Below are 21,981 nucleotides of genomic sequence, written 5' to 3' on the forward strand. Positions count from 1 at the left end.
GAATTGGTAATTTTAAGGAAATTTTGCTGTTTTTGGTTATTATCTTGAATATTATTATAGATAGAGATAAACTGTAAACAGCAATAATGTTCAGCAAAGTAAGATTTACAAATAAGTCAGCATTTTGGTCAGTTGACCCCTTAAGGAGTTATTGCCCTTTATAGTCAATTTTTAACTATTTTTCGTAAATCTTAGGAATTTTTTACAAAAAACTTCTCCTCTGAATCTACTGAGCTAATTTAATCCAAACTTGGCCACAATCATCTTTGGAAAAATGTGTGGCGTGACCCAGCGAACCAACCAAGATGGCCGCCATGGCTAAAAAAAAGAACATTGGGGGTAAAATGCAGTTTTTGGCTTACAACTCAAAAACCAAAGCATTTAGAGCAAATCTGACGCTTTATAATTGTTTATCAGGTGAAGATCTATTTGCCCTGAAATTTTCAGATGGCTCGGACAACCTGTTGTTAGGTTGCTGCCCCCGAATTGGTTATTTTAAGGAAATTTTGCCGTTTGTTGTTATTTAATCTTGAATATTCTTATAGATAGAGATAAACTATAAACAGCTATACTGTTCAGCAAAGTAAGACCTAAAATAAGTCAACATGACCAAAATAGTCAATTGACCCCCTAAGGAGTTATTGTCCTTTATAGTCAATTTATAACAATTTTCATAAAATTTGTAAATTTATACTAACATTTTCCACTGAAACTACTTGGCCAAGTTCATTATAGATAGAAATAATTGTAAGCAGCAAGAATGTTCAGTAAAGTAAGATGTACAAACACATCACCATCACCAAAACACATTTATGTCATGAATCCATCTAATATTATAATAACATTAATATTCACATAGATCAAGGTGAGCGACACAGGCTCTTTTGAGCCTCTAGTTTTGTTACTCTATTGATGTGTTGTTTCCAGGAAAGGTCTGATTCAATGTCGACTCCAAGGCATTTGGTACTTTTCTTCTTTTTTTTTTTATCTTTCGAGCACTTGTCCCTTAAGCGTGTATGAGTGTATTATTGGTGAACGTGATCTAGTGGTAGATTGTACACTGCACTTCTGTGGGTGGAAGTCCATGCCCCAGGTTTTTTCCCATTCTACAAGTTTGTACAGATCTTCTTGTAGTACATTAGTATCAGCAGTAGATGTTATCTTCTGTATACTATACAATCGTCTGTGTATTTACTCATGAACCGTTCAACCAAAGCTTTTCAAATTAAGATATGCGAAGCTTTAGATAATACGGCGGACCAGTTTAGGTACAACCTACCAGCGTTTATTACAACGCCCACTTCATCGATTACCAGTTTACTATATACCGATATCTACGTTAAACAGGACAGTTTTTGGAAAGTTTGCTATAGCTTGCTATAGCAATAAACTTTCTTAAGGCATCGGCCTAACTGGAAAAGAGACAACCTAACTTACTTTAGGAAGTGTGTCCTACTTCTAGATAATGTAGTACTGGTGTTTGAAAACTAATAATAGAAAGATGCTTTTGAAATGTTGAGCTTTTCTATTTTAATAGCATACAGCTTGAATAAAAAATGTACTGAATTTTCATCGATAAATCAAATAATTCAACTTCATTTGAAAGACGAACAAACACTACTTCGCGGATCTGCGCTACGCGGAAAGTAAAATCAATACACACACGAGACAGCAGTTTCTACGTTATGATTTTATCGGTATTCTTCAGACATGCGTCAGATCTATAAATGTGTGCCTCCAAACCGGAGTACTACAATCCCGGTTTCAAAGGTTTCTACCTTCCTCCGGTTGAAGAGAAAATTAATAGCGTGTTTAAAATATTTCATGAATGAACATTTTTCATCGCTTTATACTACGATTTTTACAAATTTCTATTCAATATGTAAAAGCCCGAGAGTATCGGAAGTATCATGGTATCTCATCTGATCTCGGCCCACAACAAATTCGGACTATAATAAACTCGGCCTTTTACATATTCGGCATTAGAAATCGGACTATAACAAAAATCGTAATTATACTAATTGCTATTAAGACTCCTAAACAAAGTTTTTGCTCAGTTCTTATTATTTTTCTCCTTGGAGTCTATTTAGTTGTATTTTGAGGGGCCAACAGAAGGGAGGAATTTACTAAAGAACCCTAAGGGATTTTTTTTTTAATTTTCAATAACAATAATAAATTATAAACTTGAAGAAAACAGTAAGTGACAGACACACATGGTTTTCAGTAATGATCACAGGACCATAAAACAAATCAAATTAATTAAATTTAGGTTGAGTCCTTGGTGTCATCCCACCTAACCCCTCATGTTTGAATACTTAAAAACAGTCAGATCCCCACCCCTAAACATTATATGTTCTTTATACATTACAATAATACAAATCAGATGAAATAAAAGGCGAGTCCCCTGGGGTCACTCTATTAAGACTCCTAAACAAAGTTTTTGCTCAGTTCTTATTATTTTTCTCCTTGGAGTCTATTTAGTTGTATTTTGAGGGGCCAACAGAAGGGAGGAATTTACTAAAGAACCCTAAGGGATTTTTTTTTTAATTTTCAATAACAATAATATATTATAAACTTGAAGAAAACAGTAAGTGACAGACACACATGGTTTTCAGTAATGATCACAGGACCATAAAACAAATCAAATTAATTAAATTTAGGTTGAGTCCTTGGTGTCATCCCACCTAACCCCTCATGTTTGAATACTTAAAAACAGTCAGATCCCCACCCCTAAACATTATATGTTCTTTATACGTTACAATAATACAAATCAGATGAAATAAAAGGCGAGTCCCCTGGGGTCACTCTCACCCCTTGGTTTTTTGAGAACTTATTAACAGTTGAGATCTCCACCCATATACCATATATATTATTGTATGGGACAATGAAATAAATCAAATGAAATATAGAGGAACTCCAAAGGGGTCAGTCACCCCACCCATAAACCATATATATTTTTGTATGTGGCAACAAACAAATTCAATGAAATAAAGTGGGAGTCCCTTTGTGTCAGCCCCACCCCCATCATGTCTGAGAACTTGTAAACGGTCGAGATCCCCACCCCTAAACCATATATATTTTTGTATAGGGCAACAAAACAAATCAAATGAGTAAAGTGGGTGTCCCTTTGGGTCAGCCCCACCCCCTCATGTCTGAGAACTTGTAAACGGTCGAGATCCCCACCCTAACCATATATATTTTTGTATAGGGCAACAAAACAAATACAATGAAATGAAGTGGGAGTCCCTTTGAGTCAGCCCCACCCCCTGTTGTTTGACAACTTGGAAATGGTCAAGATCCCCTCCCCTTAACCATATATATTCTTGTACTGGACAATAAAACAAATCCAATTCAAAAGAAGGCGAGTCCCTAGGTGTCACTCCCATCCCCTTGTTGTTTGAGAACTTGTAAACGGCTGAGATCCCCACCCACAAACCATATATATTTTTGTATGAGAAAATAAAATAAATCAAAATGAAATATAGAAGAAGTCCACAGGGGTGACCCAACCAACTTCTTTTTGAAAACTTATACGGTCGAGATGATCACCCCTAAACCATATATATTCTATTGTATGGGGCAACAAAACAAAACCAATGAAATATAGTGGGAGTACCTCTGAGTCATCCCCAACCCCTCATGTTTGAAAACTTGTAAACGGTTGAGATCCCCAACCCTTAATCATAAATATTCTTGTATTGGACAATAAAACGAATAAAGTGAAATATAATTAAGTCCCTCGGTGTAACCCCACCCCATCCTGTTTTGAGAACTTGTAAACAGTCAAGATCCACCCCCTTTTCGAAAACTTGAAAACTGTTGAAATCCCCACACTGAAACAACAAATAAATTCTTGTACAGAATAATAAAACAAATCAGATGAAATAAAAGGCTAGTCCCCTAGGGCCACTCTTACCCTACCTCCTGCCTGTTTTAGAACTTGTAAACTGTCTAGATCCCCACCCCCAAATCATGAATATCACTTTACTAGACCGGACCAATTTGTATTGGACTTTGCTTAATGTCAGGCGACCCGTGGGAATGACTAATTTTGACAGCTTTGTTTGGGAGACTTCGTAGCAGCATCCTGTTACAATTTTTTCTTGATAAAGTTTTTTCTTTTTTAAGTAGGAAAAAAAGGTAACCATGCACTCTACACACTATCTATTTGAAATATTACAATCTACCGTTGCAAACTTTCCACAGGTGCTATCTAGCACTTTGATTATAGATAGCAATGGCAAGTGACTTCAATACTTGTTGTTAATTTATGTGTCATTTAGTCTCTTGGCAATTTTAAAACATATTCTTTTATATATATATATAGCGATGTCGTTATTCTTCTTTAGTTACGAAATACCATCAACTTTTTGTGGATTACTTTCCGGCGCATGCTTGTATGAGGTCGTTTTAATTAATTAATTTTTTTTTCTTTTTTTTTTTCTTACTTTTATTTATTTATGAAATTTACAATTTTTATATATATATATTTTTTATAAGTATAAGATAAAAACAATAAGCACATTTAGTTGAGATGAGAGTATGTTTTAAGGAGCACCTCATGAAAGAGTGCATCCTTAAAGTTGTCTGTAGAGGTTTGGTTTGAGATATCGGGTGGTAATTTGTTCCAATCTTTGATTGTTTGGCTGAAAAAAGAAAATTTAAAGGTGTCTTACGCTGAAGTTGTCTGTATGTCTGTTGATGAGTAGTTCCTGTTCTAGACTGGCTTTTTATGAGTATATCTTGCGATGGTATTGCAATTTCATTGTTGATGACTTTGTGCAACATTTGGAGTCTGGTTTTCAGTCTGCGTTCTTTTAAGGATTGCCATTTTAAATGTTTTATCATTTCAGATACACTGCTGGTATTGTGATATATGTTGCAAGTATATCTTGAAGCTCTTCTTTGTACTTGTTCCAATTTGTATATATTTTCTGAGGTGTGTGGATCCCAAACTGTACAACAGTATTCTAGTTTTGGTCTAACTATATTTGTTTGGTAGGCTCTTTCCTTAACTAATTTTGAATATATTTTTAGATAACGTCTGATGAATGCTAATGATTGGTTTGCTTTTGCTACTGATTGTTGAATGTGTTTGTTCCATTTGAGGTCTAGAGAAAGTGTAATGCCTAAATATTTTGCAGATGTAACTTGTTCTCGGATATGACCATGCATGTTGTAATAAAAATGTTGTTTTTTTGTTGATACTCTAAGGATGTTACATTTGTCCGGGTGAAGACATGAGCCAGTCATACAATATTTTGTTTGTTTCTAGGCGTTTCATCATGTTACTTGCTAATATATGTTCTAATAATTTACATGAGATGCAGGTAAGTGATATTGGTCTGTAATTTACAGGATGATGTTTGTCTCCTTTTTTTAATACTGGTGGAATGAAGCATGGTTTCAGTCTAAAGGTACTTTGCCTGTCTCAAGAGATCTGTTGAAGATGATAGTGAGAATGTATGAAGTTATTTCAATGTTTTCTATAAGTATTTTGCCAGAGATAGTATCTGGTCCTGTAGCTTTGTTAGTTTTTATATTTTTATTAGTTTATATACTCCTTCTCTACTGATGTTTATTTTTCCATTATAGGGTGTGGACTAGGTTCTTTCGTTGGAATTTCTATATTTTTTCAGATGTGAAAGCTGATTGGAATTGCTTATTAAGGATGTTTGCTTTTTCTGAGGGGTTTGTATGAAGGGTACCTTCACTTCGTAATGGTGCAATGCCGGTGTTCTCATTTCTTTGGCTTTTAATATACGAGAATAGTTTTTTTGGGTTGCTTGTTGAAACATTGTTGATCTGGGTTTTTTTATGTCAATGTCGAAGATCATATTTTTAATATATGCCCAGTATGCTTTTCTCATCTCTTTTTGGAGTTTATAGTCTTTTATCTCTTTGTATTTGCTGTTTTAGGATGAGTCATGTTTTTTTTTCTTTTTGTAAAGTTTGTTTTTCTTTCTGATGAGTCTTTTTAGGTCTTTGTTTACCCATGGTAGTTTAGATGTTTTTCCAATTTCTTTGGTAGGTATGTTTTAGTTGATGGTTTCTGTCGTTTTGGTTTTGAAGGTGTTCCACAGATCATCGACAGTCACATTTTTCTTGTTATTTCAAGATCTTTCTTTATGTTCTTCAAGTTTGCTTTTTTGTAAATAAGTACTGTATATGGGTGTTGTTTTACATTGTTTAGTGATGGTAAAGCAAAATTAATCTCACAGAAGACAATGTCGTGGTCACTTCCTCCTATAGGTGGGAGGGTCTCAATTCTGTTGGCAAAGGATGGGTTTCTCATGCACATTAAGTCTAATGTTCTATCCTTCCTAGGTTTTTTTGTTTATTACTTGTGCTGAATTATTGTCGTCCAGAATATTAAGCAGTTGTTGGTGTAATGCTGAGTCTGGTTTCATCAGGTAATATCAAGTTTTTCTCTCAGTTTATGTGGCCGATATTGAAGTCACCACTAAGCCAGATATCGATGTTTGCATTTGCTGTCTTGCATGCAGTATTAAGAGAGATGTAAGGTTGTGTATATCCTTTTAATAAACAAATCTTAATTGACAACAACGTTCAAAAATATGATTACGTTTGATAAAAACCGCAAGTTTGATACATGTGCATGCAAAAGAAGTTCTTGGTAGAGGGGTCTAAATACAGCACAAACAACATTTTCCAAAAACCAAAAAAGGGCAAACGTATATGTATATACTTTTAAAATGGTAAGGGTGGCCTTCATGCCATAAACCTTCAAATGCCTTTCTTTGATAAAAGTGTTATGGATACATTTGTATATACAATGTATTTATTGTTTGAGATCGCTAATTATAAATACACTGATATCAATGTTTTCTTTACCTGTCAGTGTGTATCATATCTGTGAACACGTACATCTTAATATACTAGTATAAGGATGTTTATAATTCTTCAACGTTGTTCTCTTTTCAATATCGTGTCCGAACTCACAAGTTCGTTTGTTAACAAACCAAGCAGGATAATCACGAACTTTCTTATGTCTTCCTTCATGTGTTGTTTAACTTGTTTATAGAAATTTCTGGATTATCTCCAATCCCACATCAACACGAGTGTTTTATAGGAGCACTTAATACACATAATCTTTGAATATAATCATATTCGCGTATTGAGCCCAAGTTCCTTTAAAACTCGAAGAACACGTGCCTCCATTTCCGGTCTAATGCTGTTCATTTTCGAATCTTTATATTTTGGAAAATTCAGACAGTCCTTCCAATATGCAACAGTAGGGCACGTTCTATAATGGTGAACAACCATATCGTGACTTTTGAGATAGACTCTGAAATTACAAATATGAAACCTCTTACATATTTACTGACATGCATTATATCAAAATAACGAGAAGTTATTATTCAGTCTTTTGTTTTCAAAGTTGTGTTTGAAATTCTGTACTTTGTCTATTGGTCCTTTGTTTTCGACATGGTGTTTTCATTTATATTTTTCGACTTAGGAGTTTCACTTCGGTATCTTTCTCTTTTGTTCGCTGTACATCTATGAAACAGTTCGGGTGAAAGATATGTTGTCTCACTGATCATGTTTGCTATTGTAAAGAATTCTGTCTATCCTGATACTTATCAAGCTTATAGGCAAAACATTCAAAATTCCTAAAAAATAGCAATTAATTCAGAATCTTTACAAGTCGTTCGTGTTTTTTTTGTAAAATTGATGGTAAATACTAAGCTCGATCTCAACATTCGAAACATTTCTTTCTGCCGAATTATCTCTGTATATAATGGCTTTTAAGATATTAGAAGAAACTACCATGTGTATCTCGAGAACAAACCGACTTTGTGTATCCCAAGAACAATCCTACCATATGTACTCCAAAATAAAACTACAATGTAAAATTGAGAATGAAAATGGGGAATGTGTCAAAGAGACAACAACCCAACCAAATAAAAAAACAACAGCAGAAGGTCACCAACAGGTCTTCAATGTAGCGAGAAATTCCCGTACCCGGAGGCGTCCTTCAGCTGGCTCCTTAACAAATATATACTAGTTCAGTGATAATGAACGCCATACTAATTTCCAAATTGTACACAAGAAACTAAAATTCCCAGAAAAAAACTTTCCATGTGCATTCCAAGAACAAACCTTCAATGTGTATCCCTAGATTGAAACTACCATGTATATCCCGAGAACAAAAAATACTTTGTGTATCCCTAGAACAAACCCTCCATGTGCATTCCCAGAACAAACCTATCATGTGTATTCCCAGAACAAACCTACCATATGTATTCCCAGAACAAACCTACCATGTGTATTCCCAGAACAAACCTACCATATGTATTCCCAGAACAAACCTACCATATGTATTCCCAGAACAAACCTACCATATGTATTCCCAGAACAAACCTACCATGTGTATTCCCAGAACAAACCTACCATATGTATTCCGAGAACAAACCTACCATATGTATTCCCAGAACAAACCTACCATATGTATTCCCAGAACAAACCTACTATATGTATTCCCAGAACAAACCTACCGTGTGTATTCCCAGAACAAACCTACCATGTGTATTCCCAGAACAAGCCTATCATGTGTCTCCCAGAACAAACCTATCATGTGTATTCCCAGAACAAGCCTATCATGTGTATTCCCAGAACAAACCTATCATGTGTATTCCCAGAACAAGCCTATCATGTGTATTCCCAGAACAAACCTATCATGTGTATTCCCAGAACAAGCCTATCATGTGTATTCCCAGAACAAGCCTATCATGTGTATTCCCAGAACAAACCTACCATGTGTATTCCCAGAACAAGCCTTTCATGTGTATTCCCAGAACAAGCCTATCATGTGTATTCCCAGAACAAGCCTATCATGTGTATTCCCAGAACAAGCCTATCATGTGTTTTCCCAGAACAAGCCTATCATGTGTATTCCTAGAACAAACCTATCATGTGTATTCCCAGAACAAACCTACCATGTGTATTCCCAGAACAAGCCTATCATGTGTATTCCCAGAACAAGCCTATCATGTGTATTCCCAGAACAAGCCTAGCATGTGTATTCCCAGAACAAGCCTATCATGTGTATTCCCAGAACTAACCCTCCATGTGCATTCCCAGAAAAAGCCTATCATGTGTATTCCCAGAACAAACCCTCCATATGTATTCCCAGAACAAACCTACCATATGTATTCCCAGAACAAACCTACCATGTGTATTCCCAGAACAAGCCTATCATGTGTATTCCCAGAACAAACCTACCATGTGTATTCCCAGAACAAGCCTATCATGTGTATTCCCAGAACAAACCTACCATGTGTATTCCCAGAACAAACCTACCATGTGTATTCCCAGAACAAACCTACCATGTGTATTCCCAGAACAAAACTACCATGTGTATTCCCAGAACAAACCTACCATGTGTATTCCAAGAACAAACCTACCATGTGCATTCTCAGAACTAACCTACCATGTGTATTCCCAGAACAAGCCTATCATGTGTATTCCCAGAACAAACCTACCATGTGTATTCCCAGAACAAAACTACGATGTGTATTCCCAGAACAAACCTACCATGTGTATTCCCAGAACAAACCTACCATGTGTATTCCCAGAACAAACCTACCATGTGTATTCCTAGAACAAACCTACCATGTGTATTTCCAAAACAAACCTACCATGTGTATTCCCAGAACAAAACTACGATGTGTATTCCCAGAACAAACCTACCATGTGTATTCCCAGAACAAACCTACCATGTGTATTCCCAGAACAAGCCTATCATGTGTATTCCCAGAACAAACCTACCATGTGTATTCCCAGAACAAACCTACCATGTGTATTCCCAGAACAAACCTACCATGTGTATTCCCTGAACAAACCTACCATGTGTGTCTCCTGAGAATACACATTCCTTGTGTATTCCGACAATAAACCCATCCCCTAGGATAGTACTACTTTATGTAGCCCCTGAACAAACCTTCAAATAATATCCCAAAAGTACACTTACCTTGTGTTTCCATAGAAACAAAAGACAATCTGGTGTAATCCGAGAATCAACTTACCATGTGTATTCTCTGAATAAAACTACGCTGTGTATTCGGCGAAAAAAATCACAGGCAATTGTCTGAAGTTTTTTCCTATATACTTTAAGGGCATACGATACAGTTACAGGGGATACATTTTATAGTAAGGTACAAATGTCCATAGGAAAATAAATCTAAAAAAGGGCCTGTACCTGGTATATCCCCCAGAATAATTCCAAAAATAAACCTATCCTTGTGTATATGTATGTATATATGTTCCTGTCCCAAGTCAGGAGCCTTTTATTTAGTGGTTGTCGTTTGTTTATGTGTTACATATTTGTTTTTCGTTCATTTCTTTATATAAATAAGGCCGTTAGTTTTCTCGTTTTAATTTGTTTTACATTGTCATTCCGGGGTCTTATATAGCTTACTATGCGGTATATGCTTTGCTCATTGTTGAAGGCCGTACGGTGACCTAAAGTTGTTTATTTCTGTGTCATTTTGGTCTTTTGTGGAGATTTGTCTCATTGGTAATCATACCACATCTTCTTTTTACATTTTTACCTTCTGTATCCCCAGAATAAAACCGACTTTTGTATCCTCAAAATAAACATACCTTTTGTATCCCGGTTTTTCTTCCAGGTTATGAGTATGTATATCCTCTATTCTGCTGGGAATAATTATGTTTTTATGATTTAATAATCGAGGATCTAATCTCTTTACATAGCGAGACATCTGTAAAAATCCATCTCCTGACACTCCCCAGTCTTCTATAAAGTAGGAGTGGTTCAAAGTAAATCCGGCAGCAGTCGGATATCTTGGCATTAAATTGTTCTGAAATATAAATTTGTTTCTTGCTACTTTTGTCTTAATTGGTTTCTTTGGCTATCTTAAACAGTTTAATACCTTACAGGTCCGCAACAAAAAGTAGGTATTCCAACGGGTAATAAATGTGCCCCATACTGGTCATGGCCGGCGACATGTGTCGTTTTTGTTTTTTGGTTACCTTTTTTTGTTCTGCTTATCTCTGAAAAATAGCTTTTTATCCTGCAAACAGTCAACTATTCAAAATCACAGTGACACGGTAACAAAATCTAATGTTGAGAAGCAGTAACGTGATTATTTCATTTTGCGTCAGTTTATGTTTGGTTCTCTTAGCAGTGCGTGTTTAAATAAAGTGGATTTTTTTTAAAATCAGAGACAACTTTTGGGATTTAAACAACTAAACCTTTCTTTTGCCAGGTGTAAATTGCAGTTTAAAAACAGTATATTTTAATTGTTGGAAATATAAGATGGTGTTTGTATTTTTTTGTCCAGATTCCAAAGCTCGTACAAATAAATTTTATATTTTCGTATTGTTTGTATATATAATAGTTGTTAACACCGTCGCGGCCGCCGTATTTTTATAATCCCCATTTCTCGAATTCTGCGACTTTCGTCGAGGTGAAACAAAAACTATATCCATAAACCGATTCTAAATGTCGAGGAAGCCGACGAATGATATAAGCTGGTTCGCGACCGACGGAATCATTCGTTTCAACTCGGCCGATTCCTTACCATCAAATAGAAGGAGAGAAGCGGATTATACCGATGATTGCCGAATGCGACGGAATATGCAGATCATGTTCTGCTTAATTTATTCTGAAACTTTTGTAACTGGCTTAGACAAAAATGACAAAGATATGATTAGCTGTGAGATAATCGATTCTTAAATTATGCAGACAGAAAATCTAAAATACAACCTTCAAGTAATCTTTGAACTGTTTAAACTGTGAATGTACAATGAATTCATCAAAATCCACGTTCGCCACGAAATCATAACCTTGTAATGTCTCTATGCAATGGTATAAAGCAACCTGCTGGTCGTGGTACCCTTGAGGTGAGGGTCGCCGGAAAACACTCCAAGGGATATCTAAAAATAACAATTAATAATTATAAATCATAATTTTTTTTAAATACTTCAAAGTTAAAGTAAATAAAGTTGTGGTTTACACATATTAAATTCGCAAGTGCTTTCAGTTTAAGTTATGATGTGATATATTTCATTCTTTTCTTCACATGCATATATTTCTCATAGCTTCTGATAACTTTTGAGACAACATTTCTTTTAGTAAGATGACCAAAAATTGTGCTTAAATTAATCAAATAGCGTACAATAATAAAGATATTTTTCGCCTTTTTTTTTTTGCTATGAATTTCTATTTCATAAATATTTTTTTTTTATTAAAACACTATTTGGAAATCTCCAAGATTACGCAGATATTCCAATACACTTTTTTGAAATCTCCATGATGACACATATATATTCTGTACTAATTAAAATTAAAATAAATCATAGTGGCTTCAACAAAACTGTATATTGGGCCCACCGACACTGATTTCTGAAATAAATTGACTATTTTTTTTTAGATAACCTACCTTTCATTTCGTCGTAGCTGTAATTTTTAAAACATTCCTTTCTGTCCTTTATCTTGCAATCCAAATTGTCAGCTGAAATATTGACTTCATTGATATCTCATATGTTTAAAGCAAGATTAATTATTTATACTCCTATCTAGTATCCTTTCTTTATCATTTCGTGAAGATGAGATTAGATAGATTATATCTAGATAATATAAGAACTAAAGATGTGCTGTCATTGTCAATTATACAATTATCCAACAGAGTCCAAATAACGTGAATTTAAGTACTTATATGTAACCTTCATCAATGAACAAAAATCAATGTTAAATACTTGGTCGATATTGTTTGATAGAAAAGTTCCCCCAGCTAGGTTTGAAATCCTTGATTGTTTAAAATAGAATAAATTCTTTGTCCACAGGGGTTCTTTTTTCAGTTGCCAGAAAAACTTTTGATACAAGTGTATTTTTAAATTTGATAAAAAAAAAACTTGATACAAGACAATAATATTTTGACCACAACGGTAGTCTGCAAAGTTCTTCTCTACAAGCAATGAACACCCATAATTCTTTTATCAATTCATATGGAATATTTCCAAAATTTAATTGTCTCCCGAATTATCAAAAACACCCCCAAATGTCACTACAATACAGCAATATGGGGTTTACTAATGAATCGAATATTTTTTCTAAAAGTTTACAAGGATTATCCAATTCAATTGTTTTCTTAATCTTAAAACATGCTTTCCTAGCTTTTTTCATTGTTGCACTTTTGATAGTAGCAAATGTTGAAATTAAAAATGCCAAAATCTTAAAATGTAAAATTTTCAAAGCCATTTATTTTGTAAAATAAATTAAGAAAAGATTGCTTTCATACAATGCTTTGAGAATATCAAAAGAAAAGATAGGGTCACCGTACGTTTTTTCCGGCGAAAAGACAAAATAGGAAAAATTTCATGAAGAGTCCTTCAGAAAATGCACTATTTTAGCGTTATCTCCCCTTAAATTGCAAATTTAAAAATATTAAAAAAAACAAACAAAAATAATATACACTTGTAAAGATATTAATATTTATTAGTTACATTCTTATAAATTGGTTCTTTTAAATGAAAATTCACATTAAAGATCTGCATTCCTGCATCAAATTTTGCTAAATTGATAGAAAATATGGACCTTAGATTCTCTGTTTTTTACAATCCAAGATGGCGAAAGACACCCATACCACCTTAAGTAAGATGCGTCAATGATATTAATACAACCACACAACAGATATCATACTACAATTGGCTAACCTTCAACTGACCTTATCACAAGCTTTAGTATCTGTGTATGCACACTATTCAAAGTCAATAGCTCGTGCATAAGGGACAGTTTAAATTATCTTCTCGACTTAATAATGAGATACATGCATGTCAAGATAATGCAAATGATATATTAATACATAAAAATACATGGACCTACAATTAGTGACTCCCCTTAAAATAACTTAATCAGAAACGTTACAAACTGCTGTTTTCCCTCAGACCTAAACTTGTTTAGCCTCCTCAATCCAGACTTGGTAAGCCTCAGTCCTAGACTAAGTCGACCCAACGAAATAAATAACAAAAAGTATGTTGTTATACTAACCTGTTGATTCTCCCGGTAATGGAGCAGGAAACATACCCATTTCTAAAACACCTTTCTGCTGATAATATTTCAACACTTTAAAAGCGTCCATGTTTAGAGGTTGGACCAGCGTAATAAACTTGTCTACTCCCATCAAAAGATTGTATTCGAACCACTCAATAAGTTTAATAGGTTTTTCGGTGCCGTATGCCATCTTTGAACATATCGCTAGCTTATCTTGTTGTCTTGTTGGATACGTTACTTTGAGTACTTGTGAAGTCGAGTTATGAGGAGCACCATCTTTCACAATACTTATATGAGTAATATTTGTTTTTGTTATTTTACATATAAACTGACATGCATACATTTTTGGCCATCCGTTTGAGTAATGCCGCCAGCGCTTTGCTTTAACACGCGCATGTTGTTGGTCACTAGTAAACAATATGCAGTTGAAACGGTCATATCCTCTACACCATCCAGTAATTACTATCGAGTCATATTTTGTCCAATTTCCATTTAGCTTTCCTATGGCTGAATAAGCATACATACTTCCCGTGTGTATATCCTGTGTGAAATAAATAATAATAGTCTATCACATACACATGTATTTGTCCAATGTGATATATGTTATTGTATATACCGTCCATATATAATTATTATATCCAAAAAAATGTTGCAAATGAAACAACTCTCCACAACAGACAAAAATGACACAAAAATTAACAACTATATGTCTACGTACGGCCTTCAACAAAGACCAAAGCCTATACCTCATAGTCAGCTATAAAAGGCCCCGAATTGACAATATTAAACAATTCAAACGAGAAAACTAACGGCTTTATTTAGATGTAAAACGAAATGAACGAATAACAAATGTGTGACACATAAACAACCGACAACCACTTAATTACAGGCTCCTGACTTGGGATAGGCATATTGCATACTTTCCGTGTTCGTTTAGAAGACAGTCATTTGGTTGTGAGTGGGGCTTGGAGATTTTGGAAACTACCAATTTCGGTGAAATTTATAATCTCGCGTTATCACACATAAACATAAAAAATTCAGTATGTTCAAAACGTTTTTGGCTCGCTTCACTTGCCACAATCAAAAATGTTTCCAATAGTTTCGGATAATTCAAAAGAGTTATGTCCGTGTCTGTATAGTGACTTTCATATTTCAATGAGCGTAATCTATGAACTACTGGTAAGCTATTACAGCCAATTTCGTTGAGTGTGAAGGTAAAGGTATTAGCTGAACCGTGAAGTAATTTTTAGGTCAGATATACTACCCTCCTTTCGAATTGAAGTAGCCTAGTCCAACAGACAGATATATTTATTTTCAGTCGGGCTAGTATACTCTTAAAGTACGATAGTTTACTTAACAAGCAAGCTGACCAAAGATATTACCTTTACCACCACACTCAATGCAATCGGCTGTTAGTCATGGATTTCGGTAACATAAATCGCTTAAAACCTTTATTATTTCTTCTATAGATTAAAAGGTTTGGTTTACGTTTAACTACCTTGAAAGTTCCAAATTCAAGACTGAAATTATATTTTTGATCAGATCAAAATAATTATAAAGTCAGAACAAGAACAAGGCTGAAGAGCACTGAGGACCCAAAATTCCAAAAAGAAGATATTCATAAAATTATTTAAAAGCGGATGTAGCAATACTTACGTATACACAATCAAAAATTATTGATGAATAGTTATAAAACAATGGCAAGGTAACAAGTAGAGCCAATGTCAGTGTTATCGTCTTGATCCCATTTCTCATGTTCAAAGCTCACCTGGAATTATATAACATTAACAATGGAAGGTGTGGTATGATTGACAATGAGACAACTCCCCACCACCAGAGACTAAATAACGAAGATGTAAACAACTATAATAGGTCATCGTACGGCCTTCAACATTAAGCAAAACCCATACCGTATAAATATCTATAAAAGGCTCTAAATGCGCAAGGAGACAGCACCCTGTATCCGCCTCTCAGGGATGACTTGGAATATATAGTAAACATGGTTAAGTGCTCTTGACCAATTAATTTGTAGGATTCGGTATTTCCTAAAGGGGTGTTAGTTACGAGATATAAACAAATACTGTTTAATCATCAATGAAGGAGAAATAGTGCAATAATAATTTGCTTTTAGCGGCCACTTTAATTCAATTTTGTCAAAATAAGCTAAGGTAAAACGCCGTTTCCATCTGTTACAAGGAGTACAATTTCAACAACGAAAGTGAAACACGGGTAACCATTTTGGATTGACTGCATAAATCGATCCATAGTCACACACACTCATTTTGATACAGATAAAAACAAGTATTCACTTATTTGTCTAACTTATAGTATAAAATCAAACAGACATAAAAAAAAATCCAATTGCACGTGTTTGCTAAATTAATATCTATAATCATGTTTGTATCAGGTTATATAACAGTCGACAGTCATCGGAGGTCACCTCAATGGTTTATTAAATTAGTCTAGACTAAACAAAACACGCGAAATTGACTCCATGCATCGTTTACTGTTTAATTTAGACTGTTAAGAACTTGAATGAACGTTTAGTATGTTATACATCAAACATGGGAATTTGAGTCAAAACGGTGAACATGAATTTGCAAGCGATTGTCTCTTTTATTGTGAAGAATGAACGTATATCAGTCAGTATAATTTCAAGAGACCTAAATTAAGTATAAATGTGTTTATTATCTGTAGTGTACCCACATGCACTTGTCTCAGAAAAAATCCTATATACTGTGTTATATTAAGGTATATATGATTTTTTTTTCTGAGACAAGTGCCTGTGTCTTTACCCCTGGGATATTTGTATTCAATATGAACAGAATTGAGGACTACGGACAATCTATTGCTAGAATGCCAAGTTTTAAATGACAGCAGAAAAATATACATCGTAGAAGATATTATTTGACTCGTGTCAATACATTAGGGTTAACATGATTAATAAAATTATGACCAAGTTGTTGATCACCTCTCTCATATTGATTAGGCAGCAACCATTTGATTTTCAGGGGGGGCTATGGTTTGTTTGAAAAAAAACTTTTGTTTCCAGTCTTTGGAGGAAAAAATAATGTTTGTTTCACCCTCAGCTGCCTATATGTAATGCTCAAATTGAAAGAAAGGCGAAAAAAAAATGTTCCAGAAAAAAAAAACATAGCCCCCCCCCAGTCCCCCCGAAAATCAAATGGTTGCGGCCTTAGTTTCGGGGGAAACTAGAGGTATTTTAGATTAATTCCAAGTCGCTGGAAAGTTTACATATTTATTTCACATCCATATATTTCAAATATCAAAACATAACTGAATAACAACATAAAAACAAATTTAAAGTACAAATACAAAAAACTGATAAACATATGGAAAATAAACCAATCAAATATCTTTTTATTAAGTAATATCAATTCGCGTTTTGCCGAGCGTGTTCGAAGAGATTAAATTATCTCTTTAAAGGATACTTTTGGCTTGAGAACTATTTTGATATTTTAGAATTTCGTGATATTTATACTTTATGCAAATTTAGAACCATCAAACATAAATTACCAATTGAGATACTAGGGAGATGGACAAATATTCAGAGAGATTAACGAAATTGTAAATTATGTAACTCTAAATATCTTGGAGATGAGTATCATTATATTTTGATGCGCAATCAGGTAGTCACAACAGTAGAGTTTGGTGATGCAGCCTCCCAACGTCTTCATGTGAAACAGATTCATAAACTTTAATAGACTTGTATACTGTGATTGCCTAATGTTTGTGCTACAAATGTATAATATTTCATTTACTATAATAGTGCTGTTGTATAACTACTGTTATACTATGTTTGCTTGAATCTAAAGTTGAATTTGTGTTATACAAGAAATAAAATAATTTACTTATATTTGTTTTAATTTCTTTCATCTATAATACTAAAATTACGAGGTCCAATTTGTCAGCCGTCATCACGTAAAAACGACGAATCAAAGAATTCACCTTTATATATTACTAATATAGTACAAAGGTGTAGATTAAAAATTACACCACTCCAGGCCCTTTTGTTTTCCACGTAATTAATATTGCCAATAATTAAGAAGTTCCGGGTCGAGTCCGATACCGATACCAATAGTATATTCATCTGTTACCTATTACCTTATCTGTATGTTCTGCAAATGACAGGCGCACCACCAAACGGTGTATTCAGGATATGCTATATGCACGGGTCATAATCACAGGGTTGACACTACTAAATTGTCAAATTTTTACCTATTGTAGTATTTTAATCAGTAAGGCTTTATAAGATAACAATATGAATACTAAAAATAAGGCGTATAGGTACAGTTTTCAATTTGTTAGCGGGCATGACGTAAAACAGCGAATCAAAGAATTCAACTTTATTTATAACTAATATATAGGACAATGCTGTTGATTAAAAAAATACTCCATCCCAGGACCTTTTGTTTTCCAAATAATTAATATTACCAATAATTGATAAGTTCCAGTTAGACGGGTTCAAACAGAAAGATTTGAAAGCAGAGAAAACTGTGATAACTATCTTATAATCGGCATGACTTTATAAGATGACAATACTAATACAAAAATAAGTCTTGCGCATAGTTATATACTTTAATTCAGTCACGGACCCGTGATATCACGGGTGTGTTCTACTATTTATAATGTTTTAAAACAAACAGAATTCATACAGATGCAAAATAACTTTTTACCTGTTCTAATGAAAAAAACACTGGTCAATTAACAGTTGATTAAACTGAAATGACTTGACAGTATTATCCTTTGTTTGTACAAGTTTTCCTGGCTTTCAGCAGTTATCACCTAGTGTCAAATTATCAATGTTCTTTGTTACAGAACCTTAAGTTTTATCTTAAAGACGGATAAAATCTTTGATAATTAAACTGAATGAAAGGATTATAGGTAAGTGTAATTGATAATTAAACTGAATGAAAGGATTATAGGTAAGTGTAAAATACAAGTAACTTTTGAATAGCGTAAAATACAATACACTTATAAATTATGAAAACGCAATGAGAACTCGGAATAATAATAAAAAGCTAATATATAAAATATACAGAATCATATATGTGAACTTTGAAATAACAATTATTGTCGGGTCATAAAATGATGAACTTTTTTTAACCAAAGGCCAATGCTAAAAAGATTGTGTAAATTCGTAAAGTGTGTAAACAATCATGTGGGGCGTTTTCCGGGATCATGAAAATGAATGTCACAAAAAAAAAAAATATATATATATATATATATATATATATCAGTCTAAAGATTTGCACAACGGTACTGATATAAGGTGTTATTAAACGAAAATGTTGTTATAAAACATATATATACAACATTTTCGTTTCATAACACCTTATATCAGTACCGTTGTGCAAATCTTTAGACTGATATAATTTTTTCCTTATCTGCATAGTATCGCCTATTCTAGACGATCCGGTACATAGTAAATTTGCTGGTTGGTCCTTTTTATAGACTTTTATATATATATATATATATATAGGAAGATGTGGTATGAGTGCCAATGAGACAACGTTCCATCAAAGTAACAATTTAATAAAAATTATAAAAGTAGTAATTATAGGTCAATGTACGTCCTTCAACACGGAGCCTTGGCTCACATCGAACAGCAAGCTTTAAAGGGCACTTAAAGGGGCACTAACTACGAGATATATAAAAATTCTAAAGTATGATTTGTTTTGCTCAATCATTAATGAAAGTGAAATTTTGAAATAATAATTCACTTTTAGCATCTAAAATGGTGAGCATGAATTTGACAGCTAGTGCCCCATTAACATATACATATTGCCAATAAGACAGCTATCCACAAAAGACCAAAATGACACAGAGATTAACAACTATTATAGGTCACCGTACGTCCTTCAACAATGAACAGAGCCCATCACGCATAGTCAGCTATAAAAGGCCCCGATTAGACAATGTAAAACAATTCAAAGGAGAAAACTAAGGGCCTTGATTCCTTTAAAAAAATAATACATGCCTATTCCTGTACATATTATGCATTTCCCTATTTCATCATTTTAACAAAATAAATGTCAATGTAGTCTAAGTATATTGCTTATTGATTTTACAAACTACTCAATTATGTAAAAAGATGTCATGAAAATACAATTACGTGCAAAATTAGATAATACATTAACCAAACCATACAAATAATCTGAAGCAAAAGCAGGAAAATTTATGATAAGCAAAAACAAAAATTAGAATTGATAGCAAAACATATAAAACCAAACGCATTGCTTACCCCAGAGTTAGATACGAATGTCAACTTGAAAAAATATATAACCTTTTCACACTAGTGACGGAATCATATATAACTCATCAAAACGAAATTCTTCTTTAAATTAATATTTTCCATAGTTGAATGGTAATCCTCTTACTCAGACAGTTTATTGATATTAATATTTCATAATATTAAATATTCGACCTTGTATAAATTTTAATACTTTTATAATAAGTATTTAAATGACTAATGAAAATAGTCATAGTGACTTTAACTGACCATCAATGAAAAGAATCAATACCAGAAATAATGTTAAAATCCTAATTAATATAAAAGAATAAACAAGTTAAAGCAGCACGCGTCTTAGTTTGCTCCTATATAATTACAATACCATGAATAAAAAAGAAATGTTCAGTAATTAAAAAGTTATTTAAATCTTTTAGGGAAACTCTGCAATGTAAAACGTGGTTAGTTACTACAAAATAAACGATTACAGCACGATTTGCCAAAACACTTATGATGTCCGTAACTACAAAACAACTTGTCCGTAACTTTTTTCCTTATACCAATAGGGATGTCCGTAACTTTAGCATGATGTCAGTGACTTTCAAAGAGGTCAATCCTTAGCAGAAATACAGATGAATCAGTCCAAACCCCTAAAGATATGTATGATTTGATACCCGATCTTATAGAACCCCTGAGGTCAATGAAACTGTTTTAAATCTATCTTCATTGCTATAATAAACTAACACATGTTCAACAATATAGCCTTCCATCTACTCCTAGATATTGTCATTTTTTTCTCACAATCAACAACACATCACACTAGATATTGTATAGACCATACCTTTTTGGCTAACAATTCAGAAATTATTTAAAGGAAAGAATATTATTTTTTTCCGCCAAGGACTCATCAGTGAACAATCTACAAAGCTAGAAGAATGTTAGATAAATTTCGCCGTACCGTCAGATCCCGTTTTATCCCGGGGATATTTTTTTCAAATTTAACGGAAAATCCGTGACACTCTGGTTATCTTTTTCTCTTGTTTAGTATGAAGCATATCGCTATTGTATAAATCTATGTAATAATTAATGGGTTTGATAGTGTTTATTGTCCTTTAACTGTTGAAATTGTTATAATCTTAAAATTTTGAAAAAAAAGTTACCCACATCCGAAAATAAAGTTACGGACAGTCTGATTATTTTTAACTTATAAGTTACGGACATCTTATGCATTTTTTAAAAGTTGACCTTGCGCTAAAGTGAAGTCAAAATTAAACAATTTGAAGTGATGGTAGGTGATTTCTTTATTCAAAAATCCTATCAATATTTACATAGATCATGAAAAACGTTACAAAAATTATATTTCGTATCAACTGTCATCTCAACGAGTTTAGAGTCCGCCATCTTGGGCTGTGGGAAACTTAAGTTACCCACGGCCGTTTAAGCACAGTGAGATATACTGCCTAGAGCTAATGAGGATACAGGTAGATATAATACATTTGGATCAAAGCTATTAAGTTTCTGCAAAAATAATAACATGTTTATTTGCAATGGACGAGTGGGTTCAGATAAGGGGGTTGGTCGTGTTACGAGTAGTCAGACGAGTCTTATTGATTATTGTATTGTATCGCCAGATCTATTTCCACTTTTGTCGGAATTCGAGGTCATTGACTTTGACCCTTTATACTCAGATGTT

General features: G+C 33.7%; 1 protein-coding gene across 6 annotated transcripts in view; it reads right to left on the bottom strand.

Annotated features, from left to right (window-relative positions):
* Window positions 1-6,602: 6,602 nt before the first annotated feature.
* Window positions 6,603-21,981, bottom strand: part of LOC134725199 (uncharacterized) — a 29,104-nt gene continuing 13,725 nt past the window's right edge. For 2 of the 6 annotated variants that reach the window (XM_063588836.1, XM_063588835.1), the window contains exons 2-7: window positions 15,695-15,806; window positions 14,036-14,579; window positions 12,429-12,500; window positions 11,753-11,922; window positions 10,627-10,844; window positions 6,784-7,309 (exon numbers count right to left, since the gene is read on the bottom strand). In XM_063588836.1, the coding sequence (XP_063444906.1) occupies window positions 7,126-7,309; window positions 10,627-10,844; window positions 11,753-11,922; window positions 12,429-12,500; window positions 14,036-14,579; window positions 15,695-15,793 (1,287 nt within the window). In that variant the 5' untranslated portion in view covers window positions 15,794-15,806 and the 3' untranslated portion in view covers window positions 6,784-7,125. Of the gene's footprint in view, window positions 7,310-10,626; window positions 10,845-11,752; window positions 11,923-12,428; window positions 12,501-14,035; window positions 14,580-15,694; window positions 15,807-18,735; window positions 18,759-20,303; window positions 20,517-21,981 lie in introns of those variants that run through there. The other 4 variants (XM_063588838.1, XM_063588837.1, XM_063588834.1 and 1 more) reach the window with 4 other exon arrangements.

The sequence above is a fragment of the Mytilus trossulus genome, chromosome 7 (genome assembly GCF_036588685.1).
Source record: "Mytilus trossulus isolate FHL-02 chromosome 7, PNRI_Mtr1.1.1.hap1, whole genome shotgun sequence".
Classification (NCBI taxonomy): domain Eukaryota; kingdom Metazoa; phylum Mollusca; class Bivalvia; order Mytilida; family Mytilidae; genus Mytilus; species Mytilus trossulus.